The sequence below is a fragment of the Hibiscus syriacus genome, unplaced genomic scaffold (genome assembly GCF_006381635.1).
Source record: "Hibiscus syriacus cultivar Baekdansim isolate YM2019G1 unplaced genomic scaffold, ASM638163v2 tig00116971_pilon, whole genome shotgun sequence".
NCBI classification, from domain to species: Eukaryota; Viridiplantae; Streptophyta; class Magnoliopsida; order Malvales; family Malvaceae; genus Hibiscus; species Hibiscus syriacus.
This window is the reverse complement of record NW_024063495.1, coordinates 3,202,012-3,223,776: the sequence shown is the minus strand read 5'-3', so window position 1 is coordinate 3,223,776 and position 21,765 is coordinate 3,202,012. Positions and strand designations below refer to the sequence as shown.

The following is a 21,765-nucleotide window of genomic DNA, read 5'->3' as shown; positions in this document are numbered from 1 at the left end:
AATTATAGTTCAATTATTAACCTAGTTTGTATAAGGATTAAATCACAAAGTTTGTCAAAAGTGCAGTACAGATAGCATATTTGACCAATAAAAGACCCAGGTTCAAACTCCAAATTGTTTGCATGAAAGAACTAAATTAAAATTCTTTGAATTTATTCAACTTTGATTCACTGTTTTTCTCGATTTCCAAGTTTTTTTTTCACTACTTTTTAAAACGAAGAACTAAAGGACGAAAGTGAAAGAATCTTCATCGCAAACTGAAAAAAAACACTCTCTCGTGAGTACTGCAATTAATCACTGACAAAGAAAGAACTGCATTTTCTTCAGCAAAAAGTCATGCATGATTCCATTGTTTCAGTGGCAGTGAAAGCATGAATTCAGGAGGGGATTTCAAGCAACAAAATTGAAAACAATGGGGATGTTAACAAAGGGTTCTCTTCATTTTCTGATTTGCTTACTTCTTTCCATGGATTTCTGCATAGGAAACGATGAAGCTTCTTCCATTCAACTCAATGACGATGTTTTTGGCTTGATAGTGTTCAAATCAGATATCAAAGACCCTTCCTCTTATCTTCAATCGTGGAACGAAGATGATAACTCGCCTTGTTCGTGGAGATTCATCAAATGCAATCCAAACAACGGTCGAGTTTCAGAGATTTCTCTTGATAGCTTGGGATTATCAGGGAAGATCGGCAAAGGGCTTCAAAAGTTGGAGTATTTGAAGGTATTATCAGTGTCCCATAACAATTTCAGTGGGACAATTGGTCAAGCATTTGGTGTGCTTCATAAGCTAGAAAGGCTTAATCTTAGTTATAATAATCTCTCAGGATCGATTCCAAGCTCTTTTGTTAACATGAATTCCATTAGATTTCTGGATCTATCTGGGAATTCTTTTTCAGGTTCACTCCCTGATGATTTGTTTCAATCATGTTCATCACTGAGATTTCTGTCTTTAGCTGTGAATTCATTTGAAGGCCAACTTCCAAGCACACTATATAGTTGTTCATATCTGAACAACCTTAATCTTTCCAAAAACCATTTCTCCGGTAACATAGATTTTGTTTCTGGGATTTGGTCGATGAATCGGCTTCGAGCTTTGGATCTTTCTTATAATTCATTTTCTGGGTCAGTTCCTGGAGGTGTTTCAACATTGCCTTACTTGAAAAAGCTCCATTTACAGTCTAATGGCTTCACAGGACCAATGCATGCAGATATTGGACTTTGTCTACATCTAAATTCATTGGATTTCAGCCATAATTTGTTCGATGGACCGCTTCCGGATTCTCTCCTGAGGCTAAATTCATTGGTTTTCTTCGGTTTATCGAACAACATGTTTACAAGTGAGTTTCCTCCATGGATTGGTAGCTTGAACAGCTTGGAGTATCTCGATTTCGCGAGTAACAGTTTAACTGGAAGCTTGTCATCATCAATTGGTAATCTCAAAGCTCTAAAATATTTGAGATTGTCAAATAATAAGCTCATTGGTAGCATACCAGCTGGTTTATTTGATCTGGGATTGGAAGTTTTGAATCTTTCCAATAATCGGTTCAATGGTTCGATTCCGAGAGGATCGAGTAGTCTCTTTGAGGCTCTTCGAAACTTGGATCTGTCTAGAAATGACCTTGAAGGAACGATTCCTGCAGAAATGGGGCTTTTTGCCAACATGAGGTACTTGAACTTATCATCAAACAAGCTTCAGTCAAGGATACCACCAGAGCTTGGGTTATTTCCGAACCTGACCGTGCTTGATCTTCGAGACAATACTTTATCCGGCGATGTTCCGGGGGATATATGTGAATCTGGGAGTTTGGTTATTCTTCAATTGGATGGAAATTCATTGAGTGGACCAATTCCGGATGAGATTGGAAACTGTTCATCATTGTACTCATTGTAAGTTTCATCAATCCGTTTCTGTTTATCATATGCTAAGTTTTTATGTCTTGGACTGATGTTATTCGAAACTATATCTTGTTTTTGTAGGACGTTGTCTCACAACAATCTAACCGGTTCAATTCCAAAAATGATTTCGGAATTGTCCGAGCTTAAGATTCTCAAACTCGAGTTCAACGAACTAAGTGGAGAAATACCGAAAGAGCTCGGAATGTTGGAAAATCTTCTTGCTGTCAATGTATCATATAATCAACTTATAGGCAGGCTTCCCGTAGGAGGCATATTTCCAAGCTTGGATCAAAGTGCTTTGCAGGGAAATCTGGGAATTTGTTCACCATTGTTGAAAGGACCATGCAAGTTGAATGTGCCGAAACCTTTAGTTCTTGATCCGGATGCTTACAACGGTCAAATGGGTGGCCAGAGGCGAAGAAACGAGTCCGCAAATCCGATAAGATTCCATCATCGTATCTCCCTTAGTATTTCTGCAATGGTTGCGATTTCAGCGGCTGTTCTGATTGTAGCCGGGGTGATAATTATAAGCCTCTTAAATGTTTCAGTCCGAAGGAGACTCGAATTCGTGGAGACTGCACTGGAAAGCATGTGTTCGAGTTCAACTAGATCCGGAAGTCCTCCAGCAGGCAAACTCATTCTGTTCAATTCGAAGCTATCGACTAATGGTATTGGCGATCCGGAAATCCTCAACAAAGCTGCAAAGATCGGTGGAGGAGTATTCGGAACCGTTTACATGGTCTCATTGAGTCCTCAAGGAAGATTTGTGGCAATCAAAAAGCTTGCGACGTCGAACTTGATCCAGTATCCAGACGATTTCGATCGAGAAGTTCGAGTTCTCGGAAAAGCAAGGCACCCGAATTTGATATCACTGGAAGGATACTATTGGACGCCGCAAACTCAGCTTCTAATAACAGAGTACGCAACTAACGGGAACTTGCAAACAAAGCTCCATGAAAGATCTGGTTCAGCCCCACCACTTTCTTGGTCCAACAGGTTCAAGATAATCCTCGGAACAGCCAAGGGGCTGGCTCACTTGCACCATTCCTTCAGGCCACCAATAATTCATTACAACATAAAACCGAGTAACATCCTCCTCGACGAGGACTACAATCCGAAGATCTCAGATTTCGGATTAGCAAGGCTGTTAACGAAGCTCGAAAAACATGTCATCAGCAACAGGTTCCAGAGTGCAGTAGGATACGTAGCACCAGAGCTAGCATGTCAAAGCTTGAGGGTCAATGAGAAGTGTGATGTATTCGGTTTCGGAGTGTTGATCTTGGAGCTTGTGACGGGACGAAGGCCGGTCGAGTACGGGGAGGATAGCGTCATGATAATGAGCAATCACGTTCGGGTCTCGGTAGAGCAAGGGAATGTGTTGGATTGTGTTGATCTAAGTATGGGGGATTATCCGGAAGATGAAGTGTTTCCCGTGCTGAAATTGGCATTGGTTTGCACCTCTCAGATACCTTCAAGTAGGCCTTCAATGGCGGAAGTGGTTCAAATACTTCAAGTTATCAAAACTTCCGTTCCACAAAGATTGTGAAAATTTGACGACATTTCTATCATCGGTTATTGGAATTGTTCTTTTACTTCGTACATTCCAACTTTTTGGGGCTTTTGGTTTACGAAAAATATTATTATAAGACGTTTAAGAGTATTTCTTCCCGGGATAATGAAATATTCCCTATAGTAGTAATTTTGGGATCCTTTTCTGGTAATATCGTTTTCTCTCTTTTCTTAGGTATTAGATAATTCTCTCCATTGATCAATAATACCCCTGAAATATTATATTTGTTCCAAACTTCTTGTATGTAACTACATGAGTATAAATCCATTTTTTAATGGTTTCATATTTATTTAGTATTTATTATAAAATAATATGATGCATATAAAATAAAAATTAAAATATATATTAAAATATATTAAATTATTATTTTATTTTGATTATTTATTTTATATACATTTTATTCAAATTTTATTTTTTATTCTGTTTTATTACATTTATTTTTTAAGACTAATTTTTATAAATATATATTATATTTTTTATGTTTTCTATTAATTTTGTCAAATAATTTAATATGATATTTCATTATACAACTCATAAATGTAGTATGAATAAAATAAAATAAATGTATTAATTAACACATACTTACATCAGTGTAAGTACATACATATCTCAATAATCAATATATTAGTATCTAAAAATAAATACATAATTATATTGGTGTAAATATGTTTGTATATTTTCAAAAAAAAAATAAAAAATATATATTAAAGTATTTATGTACAAATTTTATTAAAAATATATATGAATTTGAAATAATAATTTTTTATGAACTTTTATGTAAATATTTTAACTTTAATATTGAGAATTCAACTTGTTAAAAAAGAAAATATATTTCAAGGATAATTTAGTAAAATATATATTTTTCTATCTTATATTCCTTCAACCAAACACTATAATCTTACATTGTAATACAACATTTCTAGTAATATGCTAATTAATATAATATTTCGATAATCTTATTTCCAAAAGTAATCTTATATTCAACGATCTCTTAATATTTTTTTCCTACATTGATCACGGATGAAAAGAGATTGAGGCAGTACTCAAAAATTTTAAATTATTATATAATTTATATACCTTTTATTCATAATTTATTTTCTTATATTTTATTAAAATTCAAATTTGTAAGGCTAACCAGAAAAGATTATGACACCATCATAATATTTTTAATATATTTTTAATATAGATCCAAATTACTCACTTGAAATTAAATATTGATATATATATATAAAAACTAATTTACTTTTTAATATTTTTAATAATTTAACCGTAAAATTTTAATTTTTAATTTTCAATGGGTAAGTTGTAGTCGTTAACTGAATTTTTAGTTTTCAACGGGGAAGTTGTAGTCGTTAACTCACCGTAAGTTATAACATTACATTTATCAAAAAAAAAATCAAAATTATTATTAACATTACATTTTTGTTTCATTTAATCATACAATTTAAAAATTAACGATGATGCCAATATGTCAACATAAGATAATACATCATTGAAATTTTTTAAAAAAATATCACATAAGTAAATCTGTTAATTTTAATGACAAAAAAAATGAAACTAACAATGCATTGCAAAAACTTTTAGCTAATCCAGACCGCGCATTGCATATTCCATACCTGCAAACATTGCAGGAGGCGATGTTGCGAGGTTTCCCGATCAGTTATCATGCAACGACTTCATTAAATACATTCTGTTGAAGCTCTGCCCAGCCACACTGCAAAATGATTTAAACAATGGTAAGTTACTGAAGAAATTAAGATTGAGATCAATATCTCGACATTTACACTTTTACGAACCCTCTTCCCACCACATTTCATTTAGATAAAGATCAGAGACCACAATACTTCATATCCAAAGAAATTATATTATAGGATATTTCTTGGCATTTCTTATTGGGTCTGAATTTTTTAATAGTACATAAAAGCAAAGTACAACCCGGACTTTAGTTCAATTTGTTCGTGCAGACGGTAGATTTGGGGTTTGAATCCCAGTAATACTTTCTATATCCCCAGGTTACAGCCTCGAGGTAGAAGACAATACAACGCACAAGGTAGCATTCGTAATCAGTTATATGATTCCAACACGATTACAAGAACCGAGATTATTGAAGAAGCAAATCAATATGAAATTGCATAATTTAAACATCAAGGACACAGTAAGTAAATGAACAACACCATTATAAAAGGAGTTGTCGAGGGAAATCAACAGAGGCAATTTTTTGGTTATGTTACACTAGGCAGTGATTCATGTCTAAAAGGAATTACAAGTGAAAATAAAAACTAGAGATACAAGTCGAAAATAAAAACTGTGGGAGATTTTGTTATATCAGGCTATCCAGAAAAAAGGGTAAGATCGAGAATAGACAATATACCCGTTGATTTGGTTGCAATAATTAGCAATTTGGTTTGTTATGAGAAAGCTCTCCAATCGTGAAGGCTCAGGGATTGGCTTGAAGATGGGATTTGTGGGGTCCTCCTCAGGCAATGGTTCCTCCCCAGCCGCCTTTCGTGCCATGTTCTCGGACCTACAGTTACAAAAGAGACAAAATACATAAACTTTAGTGAACTAAGAAAACAAAAGCACAATAAGAAGACTTTTCACACAACAAAATCTATTTCATCCAAAAGGTAAAAGGGAGGCAACTTCAAACTTCTTAATTATTACCCTTGAAATCCTTAAGAAATATGAGGAATTCAACCAATTCTACTTGAAAACTTCTTGTTGTGCCCCAGAATTTTTAGATCATCATAACTGGAAACCAATTTTGTTAACTCCTTTTCTGTTCCTCTTCCTAGGAAGATATTTTTTCTAAGTTATCCATGTACTTGGAAGGTCCTAGATGGTCTTTCAAGGAAAATAAAGAGTCAAGTAGCATAGAGATCAAGTACACTACCTTCTTTTCTGAAACCATGCCTGTTGCTGGGCTTGTTGACGTGACAAGTTCCTGTAGTAAAATTGGAACTGCAAAGGGAGAGAGAGAGAGAGAGAGAGAATGGCAATTTATGTTAAACAAAAAATAGCAGCAATGATATCAGTGCAATATCAGAGAAACGGGAATACATGCCTTCTGTTGTTCCATGGACAAATCATCCATGCATTCAATCAAAAATTCCATATTCCTCTCCATGTAAGGATTACTTGAAAATTGCAGACGGTCATAATCACACTAAAATGGAGAAGTACAGTTAGAAGGAAAACTTCACAGATACAAAGTCTTCTACCAAAAAAATTATATTTCACCTGAGTGACTGGTGTGTTAGATTCCAGCTCTGTCATAAAAGCACTGATAAGAGCAGAATTTGAGACTTTGATCTGCAGTACAAAAGCACCACAAACATTAACACGAAAGAGGGAACCATGATTGGTTACATTGAAAATACACTAGTTTATCAGAGATATTTCAAGTATTATACAAGAAAATTGTGGAAAATCCTCAATATTCCACACTGAACCTTGTAGGCTTCTTTTTATATCACATTCTAACACTGCTGAAATAATTGATTATTCATTGTATGTAGAGTATCTACGATATCATAATGAAGGAAAATGTGGTTGCAATGATGGATTATATTACTTCTTCAAAATAGTACAGTCAAGGAAGTAGAAACTTACAGGAATTTCCTCAAAAATATCCACCCATGACAAGTTTTTCTCCCTCAACCTATAACAGTGAAAGAGACAATCAATATGAGAGCACACAATTCATATTCCTAAAATTTTGACAGCAAGGGGAAGTCATACTTCTCTCCAGTAAAGTTATTAGTCCGATAAAGTTCCATAAAGGAATCAGATAGCTTCAAAGCCTTGAGAGCCAAGACGCCTTGATTAGACCTTGAAGGATCGTAGATAATGCACACACACCTCCTTATATTCTCCTGCACAGTTTAACAATTAAGCAGGTAAATAACTGAAGAACTAAACTTTGACCAGTGAATTTATATGGAAAGGCACACAAACCTATCACTTCAAACAAACAAACATAGAATGGTGAGATAACTCATGTTCATCACACATTCATTGCCACCAAATAATGTTAAAAATGCTTCCTTTACCTGATAATTCATAAAGGTCTCAATGAGCTCAACTGTCTGATATGAACCCAAAATCGTTGATTGGTACCTGAAAATATGCAAGGCAAAGATTACCACATGAAACAGAAACTCAGAGTACATAACCATTAACCAAAGTACAAATCACTAGAATAAATATACCAATTAAGATACTATGCATACAGTAAGATTGGTTTCAAGTTTCAACATTGGTTATTAACAGTATATGAATTACGAATAACTTAAAATCATAAAAAAAATCATCATGATTCCTAATTCCTCAAGTATCTAGGGCAACATCAACTACTACAAAATGTCAGTCTCAGCTCCAATAGCAGTGTATCTAGTAGTTAAACTACAAATATATATAAATATATATATACACACACAACTTTCCATATACTAAAAAGGTCGAGACATTAGTACATTACCATCCAACAGTGTTATTATCAACATTAACCTCCCTCAGGCATCTCATCATCTCGAGCTGATAATTAGCTCCATCAGCTTCAATCTCCTCGTCCTCCTCGCGGATCTATCCCAATCATTAAAACATTCCAATTTAAAACAAAAACATATCAACAAAATTCAAAAGGGGGGAAATTTAAAAGAAGATCAGCGAAATTACCGGGAAAGGGAAACAGTTAGTAACCTCAAGGACGCTGCCAACATCTAAACCGAGAAGCTGGCCGGTAACCAGAGCAGGTGAAAACTCCTTGCAGTGCTTGATTATTTTTAGTATGACCTAAAAATTCAAAAATTCATCGATAAGAAAAAATATATAAAACAAAAGAGAGAAGAGAACGAAATAGAGGGAACGGATGAATACCAGGCCTTCGATCTGGACAAATCGGAGAGGCGAAACGACCTCTTCCGTGGCTGCAACTTGAAGGAAAGACCTTGCCGTTGAACTCGCTGCCATTGTTGAACGTTAGTAAAATAAGCTACGGGGAAACGACGACGACAACAATAGCAGAGAAGGGAAACCCTAGTTTTTGCTTTGTTTTTTATTTGATTTGAAATATTGGACTTATAAGTGGTATTGGGCTATTGGAGTTTGGGTTGAATTATGAACTTATTATTGAATTGGATTATTTTAATTGAGTTTTAGTTTTTTTTCAATATTTTTAATTTGTTTATTGTTATTATCAATTTTATTACTGAATTGTGAAATGTTTTAATTCTAACATTCATCTTTAAATTTAATTTATATTTTTTATAGTCACTCTAGACACCGATGAACTTGTCTTATTATCCTCTATTACTTTGTTTGCTTAGATTTTCTCAAAATTTATTTAAAACTCATGAAATTTTAAATGGAAAAAATATATTATTTCGAGGAGGGGTTGAGGCTTTTTTAGATTTGAGGAATTTGGGGTGTTTGTTTGAAAATTTGAATGGTTTGAAGCATTATTTTAATAAGATAAACAACATACATGAAATTAGTCTTATCGAACGACTGTCATAGAAGATAAGAGTATCAGAACGTTGAACCATTAGCTGAATTTTTGTTTTTTTTTAGTTGATATTATGAAAAACCAATTTGAGGAGAAGAATGATGAGTGAAATATGAACATATTAGCATTGATTTTGTTGCAAATAATGTTTGATGATGAACGATGTTTGAGTTACAACAATGACCGAAGGAGTTTATGATTGTTTTATAAGGACTAATGAGATGTAAACTAAAGTTCGATGTCTAAAAGTGGAACGTTTTAAAGTTTAGTAACAACATCGATACACAAATTAAAGTCCACTAAAAAAAACAATTACGTCATCGCATCATTAACAATTTAATGGCATGGTGATTTAATGAAGTCAAAGTTAAAATTCAATGTTAAAAGGTAAAACATTTTAAATTTCAATAGTAAAACCGACACAAACCTAATATTTTAGTGACATTTCAAGTAGTTTACCCTTTATATAATATTTAGAGTGAACATTGTAGATAGCTCTTCGACTATATGATACTTTTTAGTTGAATCTTCCGATTATAAAAAGGTTATAAATTGATCACTTAAACTATTGAAAATTATAAATAATTATCACCATTTAATTTTTTAGAGAAGAATCTTATTGATAAAATTATCATAATAACAAATTTAAAATTAAACTTTTATATATTATTATAATTTAACTCTAATTCCAAAAAGTAATTTCAATATTTTAATATTGTACTAATTTAATTTCTACTAATCCATATCTATTCGTGATCATTTGACCTTTATGTTAGTCTAGGTGATCACAAGGTATTACCTACTTGAAAGACTCAATCATTTGACAATAAACGCTAAAACACCCCTACATATGACATTCAAACCCGAGACCTCTAGAAATAACAACCATTTCTTTAACCACTAAGATCGTTTGATTCATGTTTTATATCACAATTGCTAACAATTATTTATATTATATAAGAATAGCAAAAGTTGCCAACAAACTATGTTTTGCATCATAGTTTAAAAAAAATCATCTATAATTTAACAAAACATATGTTTTGCATCATAGTTTAATTAGTTTTTGTAACATCTTCAACACCGGGTTAGAGACTAGATTAAAAAAATTTCAGAAATTGGTGATTAAAGTAGGATAATTGAATAGTTCAATGACTTATTGAAAATATTTAATGAAGGTTGTTTAGTAATTATTGAATGAATTAAAGGGTAAAATGATCATTTGATAAGTAAGATTTTTATTTTTCATTATAAGATAAGATAACCACGTGGAAGAGGAGAGATTTCTCCAGAGTTCTCTTCTTCTCCTTTCTTCTTCTTCTTCACGTGAAGCCATAAGCAAAGGTAAAATCTCTTGTTGGTTGATATTTAGCTGAATTTAAGATTGAGTTTTGATCATTAAATGATAACTAAGCTTAAGGAAAGCTTAATTTGTCTTAAAACCATAAGATAAAGGAGTCAAGAAAGATTAAAGATTAGAAGTTTTTAAAGGAAATCTTGAATGAGAGTTGATAAGTTAAATTGGAAGTTAAATTTGACTTGTCATCAAGCTAATTAGGAAGTATGAGGTGTTAGAATTAAATTTAGAACATGTTGGAAATTTAGTGTGATTCTTGAATGCCATGTAAATGATAGAATTTTGAGTTTAAAGAAGTGATTATGGAGTAAAAATGAGTTTAAGTATGTATATGAAAGTTAGGCATGTTAAAGGAAGTAAAGTATGAAGTATATAGCTGAAAATGAAGTGATTTTTGAGCTCAAAACATGATTTTTGGGCTAGGGGTATCGGTACCCATTCAATAGGTATTGATACCCTCTCAAACGAGAAATTCCAGAATGTCACCTTGAACGTAAAACTTCATAATGTCATAGGGGTACCGATTCCCTTCAGTAGGGTATCGATACCCCCTAAAGGAAAAATGTGAATATTGGTTTATTAAGTTCGTTTAAGCTGTTAGTATCAAATTACAAGGTGTAGGTATCTAATAATTGCCTTAAAATGTATAATTGTGTAGATACAGGGCCTAAACAAGTTCTGGAACCGTTGACAAGTAAGATCGATCGGGGGGAATAGATAAGAGATCGGTATTGACTAGTGAGGCCATGTGAGTGCATACTTTTGGTATCTTGTGTTAATGGAAATATGACTCGCGATGAGTCTATTTCCTATAGTAGAATGCATGAAGTCATGAACATGAGCATGATTTGATATGATTATATGTGCTATATGTTGATATGCTTTGTGTGTGATACATGATTTATTAAAATATTATTATATAGTAATGGGAAAGCATAAAATAAGTTATGTAATGATATGCTTATAAAAGAAAAGCCATGTAAGTATATGCTATTTACATAATAATTAAGCCAAGGTTATTGTGATATTTATAAGAATGAAATGTAAGCTACACATAAGTGATAAGTCATGAAGATATGTGATTATGAGAAGATTCAAGAGAACCAAATATAAATCGGGAGATAATAAATTAGATGACTCTACGAAATAATAATAATAATAATATATAATTAGGGGACATGAACATAATACGAACCTGAAGTGTGATATACTTAAAGGAAATTATGATCTAGGAATTATCGAATGAAGAACTATAAAATCCCTATGAGAAAGATTATAGGTGTTATATGAAACTTAATTAAATAAATAGAGTAAACTAGTATTTAAATATTATGAGATAAGTGATATAAGTCATATGTTATTGAAAAATGTTAGTGTAATAAATCATGTAAACTGATAAAAGGGAAATGAGATAATATAAGTAGTAATTACCTATAAGATTCAAATAAGATTCTATGAATATGTAGTGTAAACTATATAAAGGAGACTTAGATATTATGTGATGTAAGAATGAAATAAACATAAGATATAGTCAGGTGAAATTATTATGTGATATGAGTATATGAATATGTTAGATAAGTAATATGGGAAGGTCGATATGTTAAATGAAACTATGATCTAAAACTGTTAGATTTTTATATGATATTTAGTATAGTACCAAAGTACTTGAAATCATATGAGGATGTCATAGGAATTAGAAATATAAATTATATGGCATTAATGTATCGATTATAGTAAAAGGAGTACATGATGTTGTAATAAATTATAGAAAGTGGTGTAATGAAATTATATGAATAAGTGAAAGAGTAAAATAAGTTAATCAACATTGACCTAAATTATATTATGAATTAGTGGTATAAGAATATAATATAAAATATGCAATAAGAATTTATGTGATATGACCTATGAGATCATATGAAATATTATATGACCATGTGATTATATGAAAAAGAATACAATTATATGTGATAAGCTCTGTGATATGTGAATCATATGAAAATGTTCTACGTGTAAGTGAACCATGTGTCTATACGTATTTGTGATATGTGATTTATATGGCAGTGAGCTATGTGAAAGAACTATAAGACTACGTGTATATATGAATGTGTGATAACATAAATATTAATGCCCATGTTATGTGACATGAGAGCTAGAGGTATAGTTGGCATGCCAAGAGTCGAGGGTCTACGCGGTCCTTCGGGACATATATGTATTCTTTGGAACATGTGTGAGGTCTTTTGAGACACATACTTGATCCTTGGCATATGTATATGATTCTTAAGGAATTTTCTACGTGGTCCTTAGAGACAATTTTATATGGCACTTCGGTGCACTATGGCACTTCAGTGCATTTATACAAGTTGTGGTGACAGCATTAGTGCACAACCTCAATAGACTCACATATCTATAGTTCTCACAGTGTACATGGGCTAATCAAGAGATAATAACAAATACACTATATGTGATATGTATGTTTGGTAATGTTAAGTGCTTTACAGAAATCTCATGATGATACGTTTGTTAATTGGTATAGTTATAGATGTGCTATATGATGTGTATGCATGGTGGGTAAAGGGTCATATGATCAAAGAAATTAATGATAATGATAAGATTTATAATAAAGATAAAGAGTTGATATGCATATGTCTGTAGTTATGTTTGATACATAATGCATTCCATAGTTTATGAAGTTTACATGAAGTAGGCATAATAGCAATTAGAAATGATATGTTATAGTAAATTTAATTATGCCTCACTAAGTCATAGACTTAGCGTGTGATTGTTTCACACGTAAGTTACAGAAGCAAAAAGAGAACCTAAGAGGAGCAAGACAGGTCAACATCTTCCTTACAACGTTTCAGATCAAAAAGGAAATGTTTGATATGTATTTGATTCTTTTAGATATAGTTGGCATGTAATAGAAACGATTTGAATAGTACATGCTCTGATAAGTTTGTAAACTTTTATGATAAAATAATATGAAGTTTTCTTTAACGGGAAATTTTCATTATTTTGAACAAGTAAAGGTTTTAAAAGTTGATGTGATACCTCGGACTCAAATCCAGGTCGGATACGGGTTGGGTGTTACAGTTTTTCTATATCATATTCAAACCCAATAAGCATAAGCTGTATACTATATCAGACTAGCAAAAGTTGCTAACAAACTATGCCGTTTAAAACGACGATGACATGGTGAGGACCCGAAAACAAAAGATACAGTTGTTTCAGCCACTAGACATGGTCAACCAACTTGACCAACAACCTCGATGCAGCTGAGCTTCTCGCTTCATGGGGCTTCTGACATGCGTTCCCCTCGCTCGACGACTCAAAGTCAGTCCCTTTTACGGTTACTTTAGCTTGATATCCACCTTCAAGATGATTCAAAAGAATAGGTTAGTTTTTACATGCTTTTGTTGTTTTCTCAATACCCAAGTCCAAGTAAAATAGGTCTAAACAACATGTTAGGGTTAGTGAAACAAGATTCAAACTAGAAACAAGAAAAATCATTCATATCCAAGATCTCGTCGTGAAATGACGAAGGACGAGTAAATCATTTAAATTGTATAACAATCCAAACTGCATGTTTAAGTTAAAAGAACATACCATCTGATGGGAATACTTGGTATGTTGGCAATGTCCAGTTCCTGCCTTTGCATATACCATCCAACAACTGCTAGATGAGAAAAATATTAATCATTACGTGTTTTTTTCTGAGACTGATTAACATCGTAATCAAGCTCGTCGCCTCTTTAAGCAACATCGGATTCTTTCCAAGTGGTATTTTGGAAACATGAGAACTCAGTGGGAAAGTTTGAAATAAGTATATAGATGGAGCTAAAAGCAGGGAACATTTGACTAAACTTGCCTGACACGGATTTGCCTTGCTGCAAGCTTCCTCTGAGGACCTGTTTCGTTTTTTGCATTGAGACGAACCCAGGCCTTCATGGCCTTGGGAAGCCAACCCTTGGTTTTCTCGAGACGCATCGTTATAACCTTCTATGATCAATTCTATCTTTAATTCCAAATCATCTTCACCACCTAAAGAAAGAAAACAAGTTACCAAATCAGCTCTGTTGATACAATTTCTGACACCACAAATTACTCTAAAAGCATTAATGCAACGGCTTTAACATAAACTCGTCTAATAATATCTTGACCGAGATCTTTCATATTGCAGTCTCATTTCTCTTCTCATTTATATCATTTAGATCGTGTGATAATAAATATAGCATTAACTCACACACCGCTGTAAGACTTTTAAAGTTTTTAAAAGTACCGTTCAGAATTGTTTGCATCTTTTGATCACATTGAGCAATCTCATCTCCGATATTGCGAAGCTGAAGAACCTGTGGATTGAAAAGGAAATGTGAAAGGGAAAATGTATAATCAAGGAATTCATCAACAAAAAATATGACAGAAAGGAGTATGGATCACTTCAAAATGGGACTTCAAAGGGTGGATCATAGGTAATGTATATGTTTTGAGGCGGCTGCCTTTACACGAGCTTATCTTACTTGATGTTACCAATATTAGACGAATAAAAGTGGGCAGCGGCATACTAATAATAGTCCAACCGTATTTGTGCGTCAAATATTTGATGGAGGCATGCATCATTTGAATTAAAAGAAAAAATAAAAACCATACCATTTTATCCCTCTTTCTAAGTAGAACTCTCAAAGCAGTTTCCGACAAGATGTTTTCCTTTGAGGCAATGGCTTTTTGTAGTTTAGCTGAAAATTTGGATCTGGACTTGCAAATAACCGGAGTATGATTTCCCAAAGATATCCCATCTTGAGCAGGCCTATCATTTGATGCGGCTTTTCCATTGGTATCAATTTGATCCTTCAGCTGATTAAGGTTGTTGCGAACTGCCGAGTTTACCACATCAAACTGCATCAAAAAACTTAGGATGAGTACACAAGAACATAAAGCTTAGGATCAGTACTAAGTCAGGAGCAGAAAAATCCCAGAATTTGGCAATATTAACGACATATTTCTAGTGAAACTAGTAGAATGCTACAGGACTATGATATCTACTAGTTCCTTTCTTAAAGAATAAAATTCTGAATCTAATTAGCATTTTTCGACTAACTAACAAATCGAAAGCAGTTAATCATCAGGTCACACCTTAGCAATATCAGTCCTTCCATTTAATTCGCACTCTGCATGAGAATTAATCTTCTTTAGCTGAGAATCATGTTGGACTCTCTCAGCAACATTTTCGGATGTCAACTTCTTTTCAAAGTGAACCGTTGAATGATTGTCCACATCCATAGTCCAAGAAGGCCCATCGTTATCATCAAAGAAGTCATTCATGCAATGCACATTCTTCTCATTCTGCTTCTCTGATTCAGCACAGCTGCTGTTCTTAGAAGCCTCTACAATGCCACCATCAAATGGAATCCTATTCCCGTTATTTTGAACTTCGGGTTCACAAAGATCTTTGATCATTTCAAATCCATGTACATTAATAACTTCCTGTACATACTCCGGTTCCTCGAAACTGATAAGAGAGACATCCCTGCAACACAATTTGTACAGAGACAAGTAAAAAAAAGTTAACCAACAAAAGCAACAAAATAAACCTTTTTCCCATATGCAGGTGAATGTAATTTAGCCTACATAAAATAAGTATCACAAACCTCGAGTACCATTGAGAAATGATCCGTGCATAAGGGAGCAGGTGGAAGTACTCGACAACAGGAGAGTACACCCATCCGGAGGAATCCTTTTTCACTAATGGACCCTGCAAGCTAATAATACAAGAATCTTCATCAGCAATTTAGAACATAATTTTTTAACGAAAAAGTTGAAGTACACAACAAAAAGGGGGGGAAAATATTTTTTAACCAATTTATCATATCCTTTCAGCTCTATTGGACATTATTTATACTAGTAATAAAAAGGGTCGCTTGACCTCTAAATCAATGCATGTTTGCATATCCAGAAAACGTTCTTCGTCATCCACCAGAGAGGAAATACCGGAATACCAGAAAACAGATCTTTTAGCAAGTAATGATAATAATGAAAGTCATTGACTAGAACCAAACCTTTGAATTACATCCTTAATAGGAATCCAACGAGCTTTTGCTTCTCGAGCACATTGCACAATATAAAAGCGAGCGGCTGTCTTTACTTTGCTCAAAGAACATACAACATGGCTCTCAATAATTGTAAGATCGCTTTGACTGATGCCTGGCCAATTTAGCATTAACATTAGCATTAATATATACCACACACACTGGAAAAATATTCGAAGTCCAAATATTCTTTCTCTTAAAACATTTTCTCAATGGCAGTTGGACTCGAGTGTAAGTGTTGGATACAAGCATGTCCCACATGGGTGTATAAATTATTCCCAACAAGGAACTTGACTGCTCAGTTTAACAAGCGACACACACGACAGTTCTAGTTATTCAAGGCTTTAATAAATGCAAGCATTTAAAACTCAAGCTTTTAATAATACTCGAAATAAAAACTAATAATATTGAACTACCTACAAATCAATATTTATCTATTTATTCTACAATTAACATAAAGTGGCAGAGGTTTACCATCCTTTGTTGCTTCTTTAATAGCTGAGAAAGCCAATTGTTGGAAGTGACATTCATCAGCATCCGATTCATCCCGCAAACGTTTATTCGGGGTTCTTTTTCTTTTGCTCATTTGTTTGGCCTTAACAGAACCATCTGGACCGCAACAGGACTCATTCACATCCTTTTCAATCAACGATTTTACACCCTGAGTGATGCTACCACTCAGCAAGATGCAATTCTTTTTTGTTTTGTCAATTAAAAGAACTGAAATTTTTGAAACTGGCAACCTCTTTTCACTTGGAACACTGATTGATGCATATAAACTTCTAGATATATCACATGCATCCATGACGGCTTTCTCTGTCAATGAAAGCTGCTTCTCGAGGTTGATCACTTCAGTATCATCAGTCCTTAGCATGAGCTTCATATGTGGCATCAAAGTTGGCTTCAAAAGTAAAGCCAACTTGCAAAACGGCTCAAAATCTAGAAACTCTAAGTCGGCATGTCTTTTCCTGTGGTAATAGTTGTATAGTAACACAACGGCATGTACCTAAAGGATAATTGCAGAAGGAAAAGAAGAAATATAAGAGCAGATTGTATGACCACACATTTATGCATCTATTTGAGAAAGAGAGTACATAAAATCGTTTCCACCGTCCTCTAGCACGGCAATCAACTCTTGACCAAACTTTTTATATTGTCTTCTAGTCATTCCTACATGGTCCTATCTCATTCTGAACAAATCACCACTAGCAAATTCTTATATGTAAGCAAAGCACTACAAGTGTATAGTCCAAAAGAAATACTCCCATTTCACTATAAATACGATTAAAACTCCAACATTAGACTTACTAAAAGAACATGTAATCCTCCTTCGCTGTTAGATAAAGCAATTTGGACTTACTAAAAGAACACGTGTCTGACACGAAGAGCATGTGATCGATAACAGGTGAGCGTGAAAAACCAAAGTTGGTATGTAATTCAAATGAAGTAAAGAAATGGACCTGTTTGGCAACTGCTTCCGGCTTATCCGGAGTATCCGAAATTAATTTTTTGGGTAGCATAGGGTCAACCAAGAACTCCAAAAACGCTTGAACAGCATCTTCAGTTGGACACACATTTGAGATGCTCATGATTGCCTTATATGTACACAACAGCAAACAGAAATGGCAGAAACCAACATGTTATTAATCGAAAGAAACGCATTAAATAACACATTCGATGACCATTAAAGCAAACACAAAGCAACACATCTTATGCCAAAATACATGTACTTCATACACATGATGTCAATTCTTATGGATTCTACGTCAAACAATAAATCTGACAATATTGGACACAACATGATTGTAATGTAGATACAGATATTACATAAAGAAAATACTGAAACACTACAAGAAAAAGAAAAATGACAACACATGTAAACAAGTTTATTAAAAAAAACAAGTTATTAGCACATAAAAAATTATATAAATCGACAAAAAAGCAATAACATTGCAACAATATATAAGAGCAAAGCAAGGATACACAAATTTCCAAGTTTACCAAACAAGCTCAAACATCAAACAAAATACAAACTGTAATACTATAATTGCATTCATCAATAAAGCAAATTCAAAAGGGAAGAAAACAAAGAGAAAATAAAAACCCTTATTTTATATTAACACGTTCAAACAATCTAAACATCCCCAACACACACACACACACACACACACAGACACAAAAAAAAAAAGAACAAGGATTCATAATAATAAAAAAAAACCAGTAAAGCAATCCAAAAAAAAAAGTGAACTTTTTTAACAAAACACGAAATTTATAACAAGGTAGATGCTTTTTTGTTTAGTTTTCAAATAACCAATGCATCAGATCAAACTTTACAGAAACAAGGGGGAAAAACACTCCACTAAACAAGAAAGTTGAACCCCCAACAAATATGGTGCTTAAAAAAAGGGGGGGGACCAGAGACTTTACCGAAATCTAAAACGAAAATGCAAACGGAATTTAGGGTTTTTGTTTGATTGTTTTGTATAGAGAATCAAAGAGGTTTCAAGGAGAGTGTGGCCAGCTTTGTTTAATTGTTACCACCCTTGTGTTAGAATCCTGGTAAAGCACTGAAAACGTTTCTTTCCTTATATGCAACGAAAATACTATTATTATATTATTATTTATTTTACTGATGTGGCGTCTATTGAGTCTTTTCGTCTTACCGAAATCCGAAAAAACGTCGAGTTATGGACCGGCCTGGTAGAGCCGGTTCAGGTCTGAATCTCTTATAAAATGCTTGTTGAAGTCAACATCGGTCGGTCCAATAAAATTTTGAATAAATTATGTATTTTTTTTAAAAAATGGAAGTGGTTAGTCTTACTAAAAAAATAAAAATATTCAAAATTATAATAAGAGTTCAAAGCTATCATCGTAAACTAAATATATAATTTGGATATTTTTTATAACATTAAAACTAATCACTTTAGATCATATAAAGATTATACATGGAAAATGTAAAAAACTCAACCAAAAGATTCGAACAAAAAATAGATACAAATAAATCTGATTGCATCGGTAAATGGACCAAAAAAAGAGATTAAACTATTGAAAGATCACCGAGAACTACAAATCAAAGCTGAACGTCGTGAGAAGTTATCCATGAATGTAAAACCGCGTATCTAAATTCAATTTGAGGGTCCATAGTAGAGAAGATCAATATGATTACAAATAAACGTCATCTAGATCAGTTGTGGTGTCGTCAAATCCAACCATGAGAAAATATAAAATAAAAAAATGACCAAACGACCGAGAAAAAAAATAAAAAACGTGTCACAAAGGTAGATAAAAACGTGTCATAAAGACAGAGAAAAATGTGTCAAACAATAAGAATTATTCTTATTAAAAAACTAAAAAAGAAACAAAGAGATAAGAGAATTCAGCGGTCGACAACCAGCATCAAAATCGATGTCGCCGCCAGTCAAACCAAATAAAAGAAAAAAAGTTAATCCAATCTATAAAAACCAATATATACTCTAAAGAAAAAAGAAGAATGAAAAAGAGAGCAACCAGGGTTTTACATAGATAGAGTTAATTGCATTACCTCTCTAAATTAGATCATAAATTCTACATTGATTCTTAATCTATGGTCATACAAAGTGAATAAATAAATTATTTATTTAACTATCCAATTATCACAAGAGAATATAAAAAGAATATTACGCATTTATATCATGTTATCATTCAACAATACTAGTTTTAGGGATACAATATAACACATAAGCAAAGTATATGGACACACTAAATAATTGGAAACATTGAATAATTGAAAAACATAGGCATCACATTAGAAGATTTGTAAAATACACGGGCATTAATGCTATTAGCCATTTTTAAAAAAATAAAATGTTATAATGAGTAGTTTTTAAAATAATAATGTGACACCCTAATCTAGAATACAGAATACTCGAAGGTCAATGATGTTACATTCGAGTTACCGGAGCAATCCAATAATTTTTTAATATTTTTAAAATATTAAAAGTATTTTATATAAGAGAAATATCATCAAATAGTTATAATAAAATAGTATTAAAAGTAGTTATACAAAAACATATGAAGCTCCATCATAAGTATATGTATATATCGAAATAGTCAAATAACCCAAAATAATAAACGGGTTACAGACATCAAAATATAAGCGAGACCCTATGAATACAATATCCACATACAAATAAGGTGTTGTACTCTGAATACGGGGTGTTGGAAGTCCCTTGTTAATGATGCTCCTCAAATACGAACGAAGTCTACTAATATGAAAATAGAAATAATTTGACCGTTGAGCGTTGCAAGTTCAGTGGTACACAATTAATCTACCATACTTCAAGAAATTCTCAAATACGAGCATGCAAATCAAATGTATACATAGAAACATGGCATGGGTAACGAACAAATAAATCACATGTCATGAAAATTTCATAAACAAATCATTTGCATATCAAACTTGTCAAATTTATTAAGATGCACATGTACTCAAATAATTGAATATCTGGATAGTCCTGCGCCACTCATGATCGCTAATCAAACAAATCTCGAGTGTCCGAATTGTTTTCCCGCGTGCCACTCATGGCCATTTATCAAGTTAGAGCTTGAAGGTTGAGTGCAATCAAAGCATCAAACAACTAATCACAAGTGTAACCCAATAGCATTCAAAGTGTTATGCTTATTTCAAACTTGCAAGGTATATTATGCTTGAATATAGTTTAATCATTTAAGCTTTACAAAATCTTAAATCATGATTAAAATATTGATCATTTAATATGCCAGTTAGTACTACCTTTAAAGAAAAATGTGTAATTAATAATCTACAATTCTATCATATTTCGTTTGTTTTTATAAGAAACTAGATTCACTACTATTTCCAATCATATAAATTAAAGTTTATAATCTATCTCGTACAATTTATGGTGAATTTTTGAAGTTACTATCCTTACTGTTTTTCAAAACAGTATGCTACATTCTTTTCTGACCTTTACTTACTTAAAAATTTATAACTATAAATATATAGCCTCAAATCAAGAACCGTTTGTTTTTAAATAAATTACATTTACGTACAGTTATATGTATATGAGGTTCACTTCCTACTATTAACTATGGATTTTTTTGTGATTTTTCAAAATCACTACTAAAACTGTTTTATAAGGATTTTGTTGCTCAGATTTTTGACCTTTTATCATCATAAAATTCATATCTTTTTATATACATGTGAAATCAATATATGTTTGTTTTAAACAAAACTAGAATGCCTCCGGATTACAACCATATATAGATCACTTTTTAATTATTTTTATAAAATTTAATATGAATTTTTAAAGTTACCGCTTGTGCAAATAGTTCTTCTGGACAAACTTCACAACTTCAT

The 21,765-nt window shown here is 32.8% G+C and overlaps 3 protein-coding genes across 3 annotated transcripts; 1 reads left to right on the top strand and 2 right to left on the bottom strand.

Moving 5' to 3' along the window:
* The first annotated feature begins 238 nt into the window (after positions 1-238).
* Positions 239-3,534, top strand: LOC120192042 (probably inactive leucine-rich repeat receptor-like protein kinase At3g28040). Its single transcript, XM_039194892.1, has 2 exons — positions 239-1,890; positions 1,981-3,534. The coding sequence occupies exons 1-2, from the start codon at positions 413-415 to the stop codon at positions 3,443-3,445; spliced, it is 2,943 nt and encodes a 980-aa protein (XP_039050823.1). The 5' UTR covers positions 239-412; the 3' UTR covers positions 3,446-3,534.
* A 1,513-nt stretch (positions 3,535-5,047) lies between these two features.
* On the bottom strand, positions 5,048-8,440 carry LOC120192176 (eukaryotic translation initiation factor 3 subunit H-like). Its single transcript, XM_039195008.1, has 11 exons — positions 8,348-8,440; positions 8,147-8,263; positions 7,950-8,053; positions 7,522-7,588; positions 7,211-7,344; positions 7,082-7,130; positions 6,710-6,781; positions 6,534-6,635; positions 6,363-6,430; positions 5,841-5,993; positions 5,048-5,183 (listed from the first exon to the last, which is right to left on the bottom strand). The coding sequence occupies exons 1-11, from the start codon at positions 8,438-8,440 to the stop codon at positions 5,126-5,128; spliced, it is 1,017 nt and encodes a 338-aa protein (XP_039050939.1). The 3' UTR covers positions 5,048-5,125.
* Positions 8,441-13,531: 5,091 nt separating this feature from the next.
* On the bottom strand, positions 13,532-18,027 carry LOC120192131. The gene is made up of 10 exons (XM_039194966.1): positions 17,870-18,027; positions 16,884-17,415; positions 16,380-16,524; positions 15,972-16,082; positions 15,457-15,850; positions 14,974-15,219; positions 14,606-14,675; positions 14,195-14,367; positions 13,933-13,999; positions 13,532-13,697 (listed from the first exon to the last, which is right to left on the bottom strand). Exons 1-10 carry the CDS (start codon positions 17,996-17,998, stop codon positions 13,561-13,563), a joined length of 2,004 nt encoding a protein of 667 aa, XP_039050897.1. The 5' UTR covers positions 17,999-18,027; the 3' UTR covers positions 13,532-13,560.
* Between the last annotated feature and the right edge of the window lie 3,738 nt (positions 18,028-21,765).

Coding starts and splice junctions, on each gene's coding strand:
- LOC120192176 (XM_039195008.1), bottom strand. CDS start 8,440: ATGGCAGCGAGTTCAACGGCAAGGTCTTTCCTTCAAGTTGCAGCCACG. Junction 8,264..8,347: donor TTGTCCAGATCGAAGGCCTG/GTATTCATCCGT, acceptor TTGAATTTTTAG/GTCATACTAAAAATAATCAA. Junction 5,184..5,840: donor TATTGCAACCAAATCAACGG/GTATATTGTCTA, acceptor ATCATTTTGCAG/TGTGGCTGGGCAGAGCTTCA.
- LOC120192042 (XM_039194892.1), top strand. CDS start 413: ATGGGGATGTTAACAAAGGGTTCTCTTCATTTTCTGATTTGCTTACTT. Junction 1,891..1,980: donor TGTTCATCATTGTACTCATT/GTAAGTTTCATC, acceptor TTGTTTTTGTAG/GACGTTGTCTCACAACAATC.
- LOC120192131 (XM_039194966.1), bottom strand. CDS start 17,998: ATGAGCATCTCAAATGTGTGTCCAACTGAAGATGCTGTTCAAGCGTTT. Junction 17,416..17,869: donor CGGAAGCAGTTGCCAAACAG/GTCCATTTCTTT, acceptor ATTATCCTTTAG/GTACATGCCGTTGTGTTACT. Junction 14,676..14,973: donor TTAGAAAGAGGGATAAAATG/GTATGGTTTTTA, acceptor TTCAATCCACAG/GTTCTTCAGCTTCGCAATAT.